At 33.4% G+C, this 16,118-nt stretch overlaps 2 protein-coding genes across 3 annotated transcripts in view; one reads left to right on the top strand and one right to left on the bottom strand.

Moving 5' to 3' along the window:
- The window catches only part of LOC111699381 (multiple epidermal growth factor-like domains protein 8), a 47,047-nt gene extending 40,600 nt beyond the window's left edge, over positions 1 to 6,447 (top strand). Inside the window, exons 33-35 of the mRNA XM_023470054.1 lie at positions 651 to 735; positions 964 to 1,170; positions 6,211 to 6,447. Of these exons, the coding sequence (XP_023325822.1) occupies positions 651 to 735; positions 964 to 1,170; positions 6,211 to 6,447 (529 nt within the window). The remainder of the gene's footprint in view (positions 1 to 650; positions 736 to 963; positions 1,171 to 6,210) is intronic.
- Positions 6,448 to 6,831: 384 nt separating this feature from the next.
- On the bottom strand, positions 6,832 to 15,518 carry LOC111699393 (protein Mo25). Of its 2 annotated transcripts, XM_023470067.1 has the most exons (11): positions 15,268 to 15,517; positions 14,874 to 14,902; positions 12,106 to 12,287; positions 11,555 to 11,659; positions 9,951 to 10,042; positions 9,489 to 9,548; positions 9,103 to 9,177; positions 8,981 to 8,998; positions 8,436 to 8,535; positions 7,813 to 7,931; positions 6,832 to 7,297 (listed from the first exon to the last, which is right to left on the bottom strand). In XM_023470067.1, exons 1-11 carry the CDS (start codon positions 15,396 to 15,398, stop codon positions 7,234 to 7,236), a joined length of 975 nt encoding a protein of 324 aa, XP_023325835.1. In that variant the 5' UTR covers positions 15,399 to 15,517; the 3' UTR covers positions 6,832 to 7,233. The 2 variants fall into 2 exon arrangements, with proteins under 2 accessions (XP_023325835.1, XP_023325836.1); XM_023470068.1 differs by lacking the exons at positions 8,981 to 8,998; positions 9,103 to 9,177 and having other exon boundaries at positions 15,268 to 15,518.
- Positions 15,519 to 16,118: the final 600 nt, after the last annotated feature.

Raw genomic sequence — 16,118 nt, 5'->3', positions numbered from 1 at the left:
TAGAAAGAAAGTTCTTTAAGATGAATAATTATTTATTTGGTTTGGTTTTGAATCTGTATTTGGTTTGGTTTGGTATGGAATCTTCATTTATTTATTTGGTTTGGTTGAATCTGTATTTGTTTATTTGGTTTGGTTTTGAATCTGTATTTATTTATTTGGATTGGTTTTGAATCTGTATTTATTTATTTGGATTGGTTTTGAATCTGTATTTGAGTGTCTGACAGTGGTGTTGAAGAGGGATGTGTTGTGTATGTATCTGAAAGGTTAATCTATAGTTCTATTCAACTTTTATCAAGGTTTCTTTTATGTTCAGTAAATTGATCATTTATAGTATTTTTCATCACAGAATCCTGAAAGGGAAAAGGTTCCTCTTTTTCCATTTTCTAAACTTTTAAATAAAAGGTTTTGCAATTGTTGAATTATTATTGTCAATATAAAGAGATACAAGGTCGCCTACAAACGATGAGACTATAAGTGAAGACCTTAGATATTTCAAACGATAAATTTAGTTTGGTATAGGGATAGATAATGTGATTAGAAAAGTTGAGTTTATGGCAAAAACTCAAATCTTTTCTGAATTAGATTTTAAATGGAGGGTCACTGGAAATTACTAAAAAGTCCTTTTGAAATATTAAATTTTCTTTGTTCAGATCTGGAAAGCAAAGAGTGAGTGTAGGAGAGGATGGGGTAGGTTGGACGTGTCAGCGTAAATCTTTGCTTCATATTCTAGAAAAGGAGCAGTTATTAAGAAAATTGTTAAAAAATATTTTTGGTGGAAAAATGTAGTCCTTGGACTATGCAATTTACACAACGGGCTGAATATTAAGAAAATAAGTTACCCCTTGAATCCGACACATTTAATAATTTTCACCCCCCAGGAATAAATCCTGTAAACACCTCTGTTATGAACATATGTGTGGATATAATCTTTTTTATTGATGTCAATTTTAACTGTCAATCCAGGCAAATAAAACCCAAATGGTCATTGGTGAAACTTCTCCGCCTCTACCCTGTCCATCCCCTTGCCACGCCCTCCAGGACTGTCAGGCATGCCTAGAAGGGGGCGGAGCAGATGCAGGTGATGAGGGGTGTGTCTGGTCGGTGAACCTAGGCCGATGTCTGAGTGCTGTTCTCAAGCCTATGCTATGCCTGGGAGGTATATGCGGAAAGGTAAGCTCATTTTAATTTTTTTTTCCTTTCCTTGATCCATTCATTTTTATGCTGATCCAAGATCCATCCTTTGAGAAATGGATCCGGGATCCATCCTTTGAGAAATGGATTTGGGATCCTTCCTTTGAGAAATGGATTTGGGATCCTTCCTTTAAGAAATGGATCCGGGATGCATCCTGTAAAAAATGGATCCGGGATCAATCCTATAAGAAATGGATCCGGGATCAATCCTGTAATAAATGGATCCGGGATCAATCCTATAAGAAATGGATCCGGTATCAATCCTATAAGAAATGGATCCGGTATCCATCCTTTAAGAAATGGATCCGGGATCAATCCTATAAGAAATGGATCCGGGATCAATCCTATAAGAAATGGATCCGGGATCAATCCTATAAGAAATGGATCCGGGATCAATCCTATAAGAAATGGATCCGGGATCAATCCTATAATAAATGGATCCGGGATCCATCCTGTAATAAATGAATCCGGGATCAATCCTATAAGAAATGGATCTTTGCAACCCGATGTTATAGACCTGTGAATTCAAAACTATAAATTATGTTAGATTAAATGTATAGTCTTAAGTTTACATTATCTAAGATTTACACCGTCAGGTTTCAAAGATTAACGGATTCACAAATTTGTCGTAAGAATTTAGTTCCGTTCTTAACTTTTATTCATCTTTTATAGGACATTTTTGTATAGAAACTTGATAAACCGTGATATAATATCTCACTATGTTGTCACTTAAAATATTGTTATGAAAGTGTATGCCGTTTGTTTTCTATTCGTTTGGTTGATGTTTTTTTTTGGATCTGTTGCGGTTGAACCGCATACCTTTTATGGATCTGATTCCAGGGAGCTCATAGTGGATCCGTATCCGAATCACTGCTTAGATATTGATTAAAACTAGGCTTTCAAGTAAATTTCTTTTTATTTAAAATTATGATTTTTGTTAAGTTTTCAAAATATGAAGAATGAGGAATTTTGGCATAATTTTCAAAATGCCAAAATGTGGGCTAAATCGATTGGGTCATTTTGACACACGATAAAATATAAAACAGACATATATTAAGAGGTCTTAAAATAAAAGAGCAGGTTTTTTCATTTAATATATTTAATTCCCAGAATGTAGAATGTATACTGAGAATAAGATATATTTATCTAAAATCAGAGTCAGGTTGGAAGGTAGCCCTCTCTTCAGAATTTCTGTTGGCCATACTAAAGATCGTTTGAGAAAAGTATAATGCAAAATGGTAAAATGACGAGGTTTTTTATTGGCAAGATTCGAAATTCGAAGATGTCACTCTATGCAGTGATCCTTTTTTGGAATAATTATGCACTCTAAAATGCTTTTGAAACCAAAAGGTACTCATCATAATTTAAAGATATAGGGATTAGAATATTTGAATTTGTGTCTTAATTCCTTAAACTTGAATCACGATTTTCTGTGAACTTTTGAGAGGAGTATATTTCCAAGAAAACAATTTGGATTTAATAAATTTGCAAATTTCTTTTGCAGAGAATTGTTTTTGCTACTCTTTGATTTGTTTAGCATTACTTTGCTCAGCAAATCTGGGATCTTTGTAAAAACATTTATTTCGATATTTTACATCTTTTAGACAACTTGAAGTTTGTTGGATCAGATTTTGTTTTGTTCTATTAAAGGGATTGTTCAGATATTTTTCCAAGGGTAAATTTTTTCAAGAAAAAATTGAGAAATTAAAATCTTTCAGCAAAAAAAATATTTATTTTCCCCTAAAAATCATTTATTATCCACAGTTAAGCGAATAAGACCCTGAAAAACACTTAACATCAGGGAAATTTTTTTGATTTTCAGAAGTTAGGGAAAAGGGGGACTGATTTTAAGAAATATAAATCCCTGTATTTTACAGAAGAACTCTCCTCAATCTCTAAATTTCTAAACCTAATATCTTTGCAACCTGTTCTTTTGAATTTTGCTAGATTAGGTAATCAAACTTTTTTACAAGCGTATAGAAATGAGAAAATTAGAGTTTGAGGGATGTAATCAGCTCCCCTTCTGATTGCCTCGCATGGACCCTAGGTTCTGTTTGTTCAGGTTTCCTAATTTCCCTCCCCCTCCCCTTAAAACATTAGAAATGAATACCACTTTTATTTTTGGCGATATCAACGATATCAACGTCAGTAAAAATCATAATTTATCTAATGTCTGTGTAACCTTTAATGTATTTGGTGAGGTCAATAATAGATCAACAAATATTCTACGACATCAGGTTGCAAAAAAGGATGACATAATAATTTCGTACAGTCGTCTCTGCAGTCTCATCCCGATACTTCCAACTGATCTTGAACAAACAATATAAGTGTCTGTACAATAAACAAACAAAGTATAAGAGTAAAAAGTTCACAAAGCTAAAGAATGCAAAAGCAAAAAAGAAATGTAAATGGGAGAGGACTGTTTATTTTTAAAAGGAATATCACCCATATCATCATATGTCAGATTGTCAGAAATTCAATTTGAATGCTTTACACTGTCAAAGAGTTCTGGCTTTTATCTTTTATCAAAAGAAATTTAAAAGAAACAATGAAGAATGTCTAATAGATGTTTTGAATGAAGATGAAGATTTTATGCTAAAAGGAAGAAAGAAAGATTTTAATCAATTTTCTAATATTTTATTCATTTTCTCCATCTCTTTTCTAATTCTAGAAATATCAGGGGTCAATCACCCACCCCCCTCCCGCTCACCCCTCTTGGTAAAAAAAAATTTGAGTTCAGATAATAAAAAATACTAATTTTGGTGAAATCCGTGAAAATAATATTTAGACGGTTTTGTTGATCCCTGTAACTTAATATAAGAGGGGTAGATACGTTAAAGAATAATTTTCGACCAATTTGGAAAAATGAAAAATGTGAAACTGGCAAGGGGGGGTATTTACCCCTGGAATATAAAGTTAATCTTGTCAGCTGACATCCCTGATGATATCCCAAGGGAATGGATTAAGAAAATAATATATATTACAATATATTCTTCATATATCATGTATATTAACTATATAGAAGATCATGTTCATCAAATATCATAAAAAAGATGGAATTGAAAGAAGAAGAAAAAAGTTTGAATTTAAAGAAAAAATATATATTACAATATATTCTATATATATATATTATGTATATTAACTATATAGAAAATATCATGTTCATCAAATATCATAAATAAAACAAAATAAAGAGTAAATGTGAAGAAGAAAATCTTCATTTATTATATAAAGAAGAAATCGTCTATATCAATATATTTATCTTAAACGTTGTAAAATAAGATTATTTTTGATTTTGTGTCGAAACATTGAAAAAAGCTTATAATATAGAGAATAATACACAGCTTGTTAAACCAAGGTAAGACCATTCCCGTAATTCTACCAAGTTACCGAATTAAACTTGGTCCAAAAATATGATATTCCAGTATAGAAGTGCAGAAAAACGAAAAAAAATCTGAGAAACAATAACATTTTTCTTTATCAATGTTATTTTTTCTGCAGGAATGTTGTACTAATAATATTGTAGGATTTTGGTAATTTTTTATGGTATAAAAGTTTAAAATAGATTTAGGAGTTCAATATAATAATATATTACAAAATAATCAGTGTAGTAAACACCTACTCCATAACAAGTCCTCAAAACATATCTATCCTGGTACAAACGCAGTTTTAATGATTTATGTTTTTACTTATATGTTTACAAACATAGATTTTTATTAATATACATTATACAACGTACTGTAGGATTACAGAATATCATGTTTACACGAACGGCTGGACCGAATGGGCTGAAATTTTTTGTGGACACTCATGTATATTTATATCATTGCAACCTTAAACGTGTCCTTTAATATTAGTATTATAGTTTGAATTTAGGTACAATTTACATCAGGTTGTAAAGATTTGATAATAAAGAAAATTCGAGTTAGAGGCAAGTAATTGGTTCTTTTTTTATTCAACCTTTTTTATTAAACGTGGCAGCGTGAAGTCCCCCCCCCTCTTTGTGAAAAGGTTGAACACAGATAAATCTTCTGGAAGAAAAGAACTCCAATTTTATCTCAGACTTGGAACATAAATTAAGTTGAAGACTCAAAGAAATCCTGGCGAGGGAGGTAAGGATACTCCGACCGTCATTAGCCGCCCAGATTTATCATACAAAACTGAGCCTCCGCTATACAAAGAATGTGTTATTTTAAAACTTAAAACGTTTTTTGATTTTTTAAATAAATGATTAATTTTAATTTTAAGCAAAATATTTTAAAGGATATGGCATAAATTATAGGTCACAAAAAAAGCATTTAAATTCACTCCAGAATTAGTTTTTTCGAATATTTTAAAAAATGTTTAAAGTTTAAGGTTAAAATTTATGCTGTATAGCGTGGTTCGGTGCTGAATGGCAAAATCCGGGAGGTTCGGTTTTGTATGGAAAATCTGTGAGGCTCAAGGCGGTCGGGGTGTCCCTTCCACTCCTGGCCTGCACCCTCATATTATTCAATTTACCTCTCTACAGACTGGACACATTTAAATAGACATTTTCTTTATATTTTGATTAGTTTATCTCTTAGGATTCATCCAATCTGGCCTTTTTATTTGATGTAACTGATCCTAGCTGCAGTACCCGGCGTTTCCCGTGGAATTTTAAAAACTTTTGAAAAACGAGTTTCCTAAAAAAATCCAGATACTTCTGGCCTGCTAAAGACAGAAAGAAAGTTAAAATAACAAATTCTTTGACAATTAAATTAATCTTATAAATTCAAATCAAAAAGACAATGGGGGGGGGGGGCAAAAGATCCCCCCTGAATAGTAAACTCTATGATACCGGTTGATTTAGCCCCAAACAGAGGCTTAGCCCCCCCCCCCCCACCCACCCATCCATTTTAAATGTCATAAAAGATTGAGGCCCTCTCACCCATCTCTCACCCCACGAGATTAATTCATCTTTACTGCCCCTAAAAAATTAATCACAATAATCATTAGGATCTGATTCTGGACACCATTTTCTAATCAAATATTCTGCAGGTGTTAAAGTCAGGAGACTCCTGCCCCCCGAACTGTAAAGAGATGAGAACCTGCTCCTCCTGCCTCAAGCAAACCCCCTGCGGATGGTGCTCCTTCACACAGGAGACAGTTCAGGGGATAGGGGTTTGTGCACAGGTACAGATAGGACAGAGAAAGGGAAGGGAAGAGAAGGGAAGAGAAGGGAAGAGAAGGGAAGAGAAGGGAAAAGATTATACTGGAGAATATGTCCTGAGGTGATAGTGAGACCATGGTTCAAGATTACTCCTNAAGAGAAGAGAAGAGAAAATATGAGAAGAGAAGAGATGGAATGAGAAGAGAAGCGAACAGAAGAGAAGAGAAAAGAAAAGAAGGCAGGAAAAAACAAAAAACGGAGAATTGAGAAAATTGGAATTGAGTCTTTGCCACAAACTAAAACTTTCTTTATCCTTACATCTTTGTAACCTCAAGCGGTGTAAATAGTTGATATTTCAAACTTAGATTATTTGATCTGACTAAATTTATAGTTTGAAATGTCTATGGTCTGCGACATTGAGTTTCAAAGATTTAGGGATTATAAAACCAGAGTTTGTGACAAAGACTCAATTCCTTTGTAAGAATGTGGTTTAATTTAATGAATCGAACTGAGATTTCCTTATTTATTCGATATCCAGTATAAATATTACTTTTTAGTTTAGGAAGCAAGTTTATGATATTAAATTTTAGAAAAAGAACATAAAATAAAATACAGAGATATACAGTGATAACCAGAAAATTCTGAAATTGGAAGACGTTATCATTTGAAATAGTCAAATGATTATGAGAAACAGAAATTGTTCTGACTAAACAGAACAATTTAAATGAATAGTGATTTAGTAAGTGTCTAGTAAAACGATTTGCTTTGTAACAACATCAAATACACATAAGTATTGTTATAAAGTCGTCTTCCTATTCCAGAGCTTTCTGGTACTATACTGTAGGTAAACTATACTGTAGGTAAACTATACGACTAGAAACATGTAACAAAACATACAGGATGATTACTGTTTACAAGGATTCAATTTGCTTTAACAAATACTCCTTATCTTCACTGAACTGAACCTCAGAATTTCTAAAAAAATAGAATTTATAAAAAACATGTACAGGGTTACCTACACAGAATAAGACTTCAATGACGACTTGAAATTCTTTATTTCTATCGAACTTAAGATTCAAATAGGTCTTCGGTCTTTGATATAGTTTCTGTTGATGTGTGGAATGAACTGAATGATTTGACAAAGAAAGTTTAAAGCTTTTGGGAGCTATCATTTTAAGAAAAACGACTGAAAGAAATTCGTATTGTCGTCTCTGACGTCTCATCCTTTATCTATATACAGGGTTCATAGTTTGAGGTATTAAAGGGCTACTACATTGGGTTGCAAAGAAATAGGGATTTGAAAAGGAACTGAATTCTTGCTACAATCTTTTATTTTTGGACCCCTTAATCTTTACAACCTAATGTCGGAGACCTTAGATATTTCAAACTATTATGTTAGATCAAATAAGCTAACCTTGAGATATCAAAGGTTTACAAAAATATGTGGCAAAGGTAAACAAATAATAATAAGATCGTAATATTACAATTACCTATCTGGAAGGAAGTTTGTGAGAAGTTTGATAAGTTTAGATTTGTTTCTTGTAAGTATATCAACTACACTCTCAGGTTTGCGGGGATTTGCTGCCAGGATTTTAAATACGTGGAATGCCTGTAAGGAAGGAGAAGTTTTATTAAAGGAATTGAGTCTTTGTCACAAACCTGATTTTCTAATTCTAATATCTTTTCAACCTGAAAGCCTTTGATATTTCAAACTTAGATTATTTAATCTAAAATAATTCATAGAAAGATCAAAGGTCTCAGACATTGGGTAGCAAAGATATAGCGGTTAGAAAATCAGAGTTTGTGGCAATCCAAAATAAGCATGCCATAAGTTACAATTACCATAATGGTTTCATTTTTGCCATAATAAGGTAATTTAAAAAAAATTCAATTGGCCCTCCTTACTTGCCCTAGCTTTAGTGCTTGGCCTCTTTAGCATGTCTTAGACTTAGCGCCCCCCCCCTCCTCCACCCCGTAGCCTGTAGCGCTTCAAAAAGACTAACCTAAACTTTGATAATGTTAAATATCTATGATCAATGTAATTCTATCTATCATGGCAAAAATGACCATTTTGGCAAGCAAAGAAATTGAGCCTTCTTTTGGCTGATAATACCTCGTATTGTATACTTGGAGATTTGTCCTTGAGAAGCCCCATTACAGTTTTCAGGTGGTGGGGGTTAGATATATATTGACTCATTACTGTGAAGTTTGTCCTGGAAATTGAGAATATATCTTTTTTACTTTTTTCTAAACCTTGATTTTGTCTTTCTAAGTTTATAAAATTTGAGTGTGCTATGTAAAAATGGAGAAAAACAAACACGAATCAAGATTTTAGTAAAATCATGACACTATTTTAAGGCATTTTTCCAAGTAGTGGCAATTTCCCGAGTCTGTCCTAGCCGCAGCGCTCGCCCCCCCCCCCCCTGCAGCCTGCTGCGCTTCAGAAAGTATAGCATAATCTTTGGGAAGTTGCCGCTTGGGAAATTGCACATTTGGAAAGTTGTAACACGGAAAATCGTCACTTAATAAATATAGTAAATATTTTTTAATCAAAGATTTAGATTAAGAGTTTTAAAAAAAATGATTTTTTCTTCTTCTTTTTTTAGACTAGCGATTTACACAGAGCTTTTGCACTTCTAGTTTTACCAGAATTCTTACCGTTCCAAAAGTATGTCACTAAAACGTTGAAAATTCTTCAATTTTAATTTATTTAAAATTTGAATTTGTAGAATTGAAGATAGTTTTTGTTTTCAGAAAAGTTAAGTTGTGAATCTACAACCCTTAGTAGTTTGATAAATTGTCTCCGGGTCGCGTAGTTCTCACTCAATATCATCTTATCCAACCTTTGGAAGAACCTGGCAAGAAAATACAGTTTCTTTAACAAGCTGGAACATACATGTAGGTAGGGCTAAATTATTATTTAAAGGTTTCAAATATTAACAAGCTAGAAACCTAATAATGTTATTAAGATTTATCTTATTTTTTACGACTTAGGTTCTATGTTAAAATGAACATTTAATCTATTGATATAGAAAGATTTAAGAGTAGAGAATGTGAGCACGCTGTTTCATAATTTATTAGCTTAGTTGGCCCATCCAGTTATTTTAATGTAGTTAATCATGGAAATTTTATAGAAGTAGGGATGAAATAAAGTGTGTTCTCCTTCCTTTCGTAGTTTGTGTTCAAGAACTCACTGGATAGTTTTTTGTGTTTAGTTAGCACCAATCTATACTTACCATTCAGTAATAAGGAGTATTCTTAGAATCTTAACTATAACATCATCCTGATTCCTAACTCTTAACTCTTAACTCTTAACTCTTGACTATTAACTCCTCTCCTGACTCCTGACTCCTGACTCCTGACTCCTGACTCCTGACTCCTGACTCCTGACTCCTGACTCCTGACTCCTGACTCCTGACTCCTGACTCCTGACTCCTGACTCCTGACTCCTGACTCCTGACTCCTGACTCCTGACTCCTAACTCTTGACTCTTGACTCTTGACTCCTGACTCCTGACTTCTGACTCCTGACTCTTAACTCCTGACTCCTGACTCCTGACTCCTGACTCTTTACTTTTGACTCCTGACTCCTGACTCTTGACTCCTGACTCCTGACTCCTGGAATGTTCCTAAGTGTGCAGAAAGCATCTGAAGCTGTATCAAAGGTTGGAAGCTCACAGTATGAGAATAGTTTGTATAAACTCTCAGATGCAAGGAACACCTAAACAATAATAATTAATAACTATACTTGATAGATAAATTATAGAATACATTGTTTAGGGTATTTTTAATTCATAAAACATATTTACATGTACAGAGTTCAAACAAAACTCGAAAAAACATGAAAATAATAATCATCACGGAAATTAGGTTTCAATTCCATACACTGTTTGTATTGTATGATGTAGACATGTATGTTGTTTGTTTATTGGTTCTCAGTCTCTGGATATTCAATAAATCTCAATTCTAAAGATAATTCAAAATTTTAAATTCAAAATAAGTCATTTTTCACATTAAGATTAATATGTTTTCAAAATTTAGATTTAAAGGGACTGTTAACGTAATTTCAAGTGGCCCTCCATGCAAACATAGCTCTGCCTGATTCAGAAACCTTTATCTTATCAATATTGGGAAAGAAATATTCGTTTTTCTAGGTCTAAAAGTATTTACTTCTGATAACTCCTATATGTTTCGTGCAGTAGAAATGCGCAATTCACTTAAAATTAGAAGAACCACAATTGAAAATAATTCAGAATTAGAAACATTGATTTATAATTCAAACTTGATCATACAAAGACCACCGTTGTAAATCGGGCATTTTCATCTCAGCATGAAATTGAAATTACGCTCACAGTCCCTTTAGTTTTCTGAAAAAAGTAAGTGAATTCTGTCATGAGATTTACATTTAATTAAAGTGTCAAAAATTACAATTTTGTAAATGAAACAGCTGAAGATACTTTTATATTGAAATAATTGTTAATTGTCTTAAAAGGGAATATTTCAAATGTATATTTTCCCCACGAATCTTTGGAACCAAATGTTGCAGACCTTAGATATTTCAAACTATGAATTCTGTTAGATCAAATAATCTGAGTTTGAAATATCAAAGGTTTACAACATTGATATCTAAAGATATTGAGGTTTAAATATTTGATTTTGTTCCAAAGACTCATTTCCTTTAAGATGATATAAACGACGTTGCTTCTTTAAGGTTGTACTGCAGGTGAAGTTTTAAAAGGGTACAATAGTGAATCAAATAGGCCACTCTACAACTGAAGGATCGTTCAAATTAATTGTACTGAGATGGAATTTAAAGAATTTGAGCCGCGGTTTAAATCCGCCAAAACCCGGTTTAAATTAAGCGCCGGCTTAAATCTTGAAACATTTGATACAATTTTAAGTGGAACCAACCATATTTAAACCGCGGCTTAAATTTAAACCGCCGTTCAAATTCTTTAAATTCGGCCACTGTCCCCTTAAACTGGGTTTATAATTTACTAAGATCTACAGTGGTATCATTAACTGTGGAAAAGAAAGACGACTGTTAAAATGATTTTAAATAGTTTAATTCACAGCAAATGTGCACTGTTAGTGTGCAGAATAAACATTCTATTCAAGTTGATTGTCAAGCTATTTGCTTTATGCAACATTAAACAACACATATATTCTTGAATGTCGTCTTCCTATTCCACACTTTTATGGGCCTCACTGTATCAAACAAAATACTACTGACTGAAGTGAGCTCTGGGTAGGATAAACACTCTCTGAGTATGGGACCAGTGTTTAATCCATCTCCCTGACTCTCATACTGGGCACACAGTAAGTTCAATATCTCAGGCTAAGAATAAATTAAGAATTAGAAAACTAGAGATCGGTACTTTTGAAGTTAGCTTGTCTACAATCACTAGATATCCACAGCGGAAACATTTAGCTTGAAGTATTATTTGGATGGAAATAGCAACTCAAAACATCACTGGTGCTTTTTAGAAGTCGTAGAATCATTAACAAGAGAGACTTTAATGTTTTCTTATAGAAGGATTAGCGCCTATAATATCCCATTTTAAATGGCCAAGAAATATTAAATATATATGTATTAGAGTTTTCTGAGGGGATTAACAATTTAAAACTTCAGACCCCTGAAATATTTTCTATGAAGATTTAGATCGTGTTAATATATCAAATTGATATAAAAAGTTTTGATTTGGGGTTTGTAAGGCCGGTTGTGGAAACCAAAAGATAAATCCAGACTTTAAATCAACCTTTTGCCACCATCCATGTAAATACCTTCTCTAGGATATAGTCTACAGTAGGATATGTGGTTCCAATCCGTCTTTGGAGCGCGGAGAAGAAAATCTGTCTAACATCCTTCTTAGCTTCAAAATCAAGTTTTCTTAGGTTTGGGAGAACCTTGAGTAAAAAGCCAGAACTGTATGTTTCTTGCCAGAACGTAGTTTGTTCATCAGCCTCTAAAATTTATAACTTTTCAACTTTATAAAAACGAATTTTTATGCATCACCCCTTGCATAAATAAAAACATTGATTAGAAATTTAAACTTAAATACTTTTTACTAGAAGATGAAAACTTTTTTGGTGCATTTCAATTGTGTTTTTTATTTCGAGAAACTGATTAGAACAATGAATGTTCCTGAATTTTAATGGTCGGCTTAAATCTGACTAACAAACTGATAATCGGTTAAGTACAAAAATATCTTCAGTGTAAACCTGTTTACGTGAATCACTGTGGCAAAAAATAACAGTAAGACATTTTGTCTCTCAAGTGTTTGCTTCAGCTTTTTTAATCACACTGTATGTAATGACTAGGGTTTCCAATCGAATTTTTTTGACGAAAATTGTGCAATAATTGGGCAAAGATTTTCTTACGTTTCGAGTAAATATTGCATGAAATTTCGACATCATTTCGCATTAATGCGTTAAAGCTATTTCGCGCAAATTCTGAAGAAAATCTTGGTTTTTGCATATTTCGCTGTTTCCTGCTATTTCGTTATTTCGACATATGTATCGTTATTTTGACATATTTCTCGTTATTTCGACATATTTCGTTATTTCGAGCTATTTCTTAAAATTTCGAGAAACAATTTCAGGAAATGAATAACTTAATCACTCATGGTTTCTTGCACACAAATTTAAGACAATTTGGGGTCTGTCCTAGTAAACTTTCTGGGCCGAGCGCTGCGGCCACGGGTTAGGTTAAGTTAAGAAACTTCCTGTAACACCCATGTTACCACAATTTGGCCCAGACAACGAAGATACGTAACAAACAAGCAGACAGAAAACTAGAGAAATGTATACAAAACATATCTATAGATTAATACAAAGATGTCATCAGTAAAACTGAGACGCACCTTTTTAGCGTTTTCTCAAAACATATTTATCATGACAAAATTTATTAATCAAAGTAACCAAAATTTTAACTGTGTCTAAACTATGAATATGATTATCATATTATTATTGTTCATGTATAAAATATTGAGCTATAGAAAGAATTTTGTTATACTGAAACTAATTCCTTGTTTTCGTATTTATATCCACCACAAAAATTTTCATTTTTCGGTATAATGAGAATTGCCAAATTTCGTGACCTTGTATTCATGCGCAAAATTATGCAAAAATTATGCAAAATTATGCAAAAATTATGACTTGAATTCTATATTCATGCTCAGTTTTGTTTAACATTTTTTTTTATTTCGCATGAATGCGCAGGTATCGTATTAATACGAAATTGATGCAAAATTCGGTGCAAAAAAAATCATTTTGTGCAAAAACACGAAAATGTTCGCGAGAGAATCTATTGTTTCGTGGAAGCCTTAGTTATAACAAACAGTTGTAATTCCTTCGTTTGTGTAAATAATTCTGTGATGATAAGGAAGGTTGGCTCAAGGATAAATAAGATTGAATAGGTAGAGATGTTTACATAGTCTTCATATTTACATTTACTCTTCAATTTAGGAAACTTAGAGAAATATTTATTCTCGGAGATCTTTAAATCTCATTGGAGAACTGGCTGCTCAGTCTTCGTTCTATCGTACTCAACCCTCTCCGTCCTATCGTATCTCCACCTATTCCGTCCATATCGTACTAAACCCTCTCCGTTCTATCATATCTCCACCTACTCCGTCCATATCGTACTCCACCCTCTCCGTTCTATCGTATCTTCACCAATTTCGTCCATATTGCACTCAACCCTATCCGTTCTATCGTATCTCCACCTACTCCGTCAATATCGTACTCAACCCTCTCCGTCCTATCGTATCTCCACCTACTCCGTCGATATCGTACTCAACCCTCTCCGTCCTATCGTATCTCCACCTATTCCGTCCATATCGTACTCAACCCTCTCCTTCCTATCATATCTCCACCTACTCCGTCCATATCGTACTCAACCATCTTCATAAAATTAATTTGCTGAATAAAAAACATCATTTGATTTATAGGTATAACGGAAAATCGTCGTTTGTAAAGTGAAAGGTATAGAGTCTATGTGAAATGATCATTGGTCAATGATGAAACCAGCCTATTTCATAATTTGGTTTTCTTTTTATATTAATTTTAGATTTAATAAAATAGCACAAATATTTGAAGTACACCTGCAGTATGGAAACAGTACAACAAAACGGCTGTTTTACACTTTTTTCTAGTAAATTCCACTCTAATATATATTCTATTCTCTTTGGTCCTATCGTATCTCCACCTATTCCGTCCATATCGTACTCAACCCTCTCCGTCCTATCGTATCTCCACCTACTCTGTCCATATCGTACTCAACCCTCTCCGTCATATCGTATCTCCACCTATTCCGTCCATATCGTACTCAACCCTCTCCGTCCTATCGTATCCTCGCCTACTCCGTCCATATCATACTCAACCCTCTCCGTCCTATCGTATCTCCACCTACTCCGTACATAGCGTACTCAACCCTCTCCGTCCTATCGTATCTCCACCTACTCCGTACATATCGTACTCAACCCTCTCCGTCCTATTGTACTACTTTCGTATCTCAGTCCTCGGCATTGTGCCATTTGATCTAAGATTACCTGAATTCATTATGGTGTCCTTCATTGTCCTTTAAATACGAGAAAATCGTAAAATGAAAATAAAAATCCCAATTGTACATATACAAACCCGAAAACTTTCTCTATAGAAGAAAGGAAACCAGAAACAATAGAAAGTTTATATTGAAAAGATGAGTAAAAGGAATTAATTCGAGTACATACACAATACCTTCAAACTTAGATTATTTGATCTAACAGAAATATCTAAGGTACATGACATTGGGTTGCAAGGATATAGGGAATATGAAATTAAAGTTTTTGGCAAAGACTAAAACCCTTTCAAGACAACTGTAAATAGAAAAAGATAGAAGAAAAAACTCCTGGATATATAAAAAAACAGCTTGCATCTCTTGATGTATGATACAATTTCAACTCCCTAATAGTTTGAAAGATTTCCCGGAGATGCTCATTCTCATTTTCTCTTGGTAGGCTTTCCAATAGGTCGACACAAACCCTGCCTAGGTCCGACCAATCCGGAGAGGATTTCGACCTCCCGAATATCGGCATATTTTTTCTAGGTTTTATAATTCAATTTTAATGAACAGTTTCAAACCGCTTAAAAGACAATCTGAAATTTGTTTGTTCGAGATTGGGTTTTAATAGTTTAGTCTTAAACTACTAATATACTAATCAAATAACTCCAAAGAACTGAAAAAAGGAAGAAGAAGATAACACTTATATTATCTTTAAACTTCAAAAGAAGATAAAAGACAAGACAAACTTTATTTTCTGGTCCCGGCGTAGATTCCTAATATAAATCTAGATATATTTAGTCCTATCTAGATATTGGATATATCTAGATATTAGACATATCTAGATATTGGATATATCTAGATATTGGATATATCTAGATATTGGATATATCTAGATTTTGGATATATCTAGATATTGGATATATCTAGATATTGGATATATCTAGATATTGGTTCAAAGGTTCAAAAGTGCGACAAAGGGTCAAACGACAAAAGGTCAAAATGATAAAAATATTTTTTGATTTAAATCATAGGAAACTCGCAACCCTCCTATCATCTTTGTACATGGATCTTACATGTTAGACATGGATATAATTGACCATGTGGCCGCAGCGCTCGGCCCCCTAGCCTGTCCTAGCCGCAGCGCTCGGCCCAGAAAGTGTCTTAACCTAACCTAACCCTAAATAGTAATAAATAAATACTAACTGTAATATTTGTCAAAACTTAAAAAAAAAATTTGCCCCTTTGTCGCATT

This window comes from Eurytemora carolleeae, unplaced genomic scaffold (genome assembly GCF_000591075.1).
Source record: "Eurytemora carolleeae unplaced genomic scaffold, Eaff_2.0 scaffold261, whole genome shotgun sequence".
Classification (NCBI taxonomy): domain Eukaryota; kingdom Metazoa; phylum Arthropoda; class Copepoda; order Calanoida; family Temoridae; genus Eurytemora; species Eurytemora carolleeae.
This window is presented reverse-complemented; position numbering and strand designations above follow the sequence as displayed.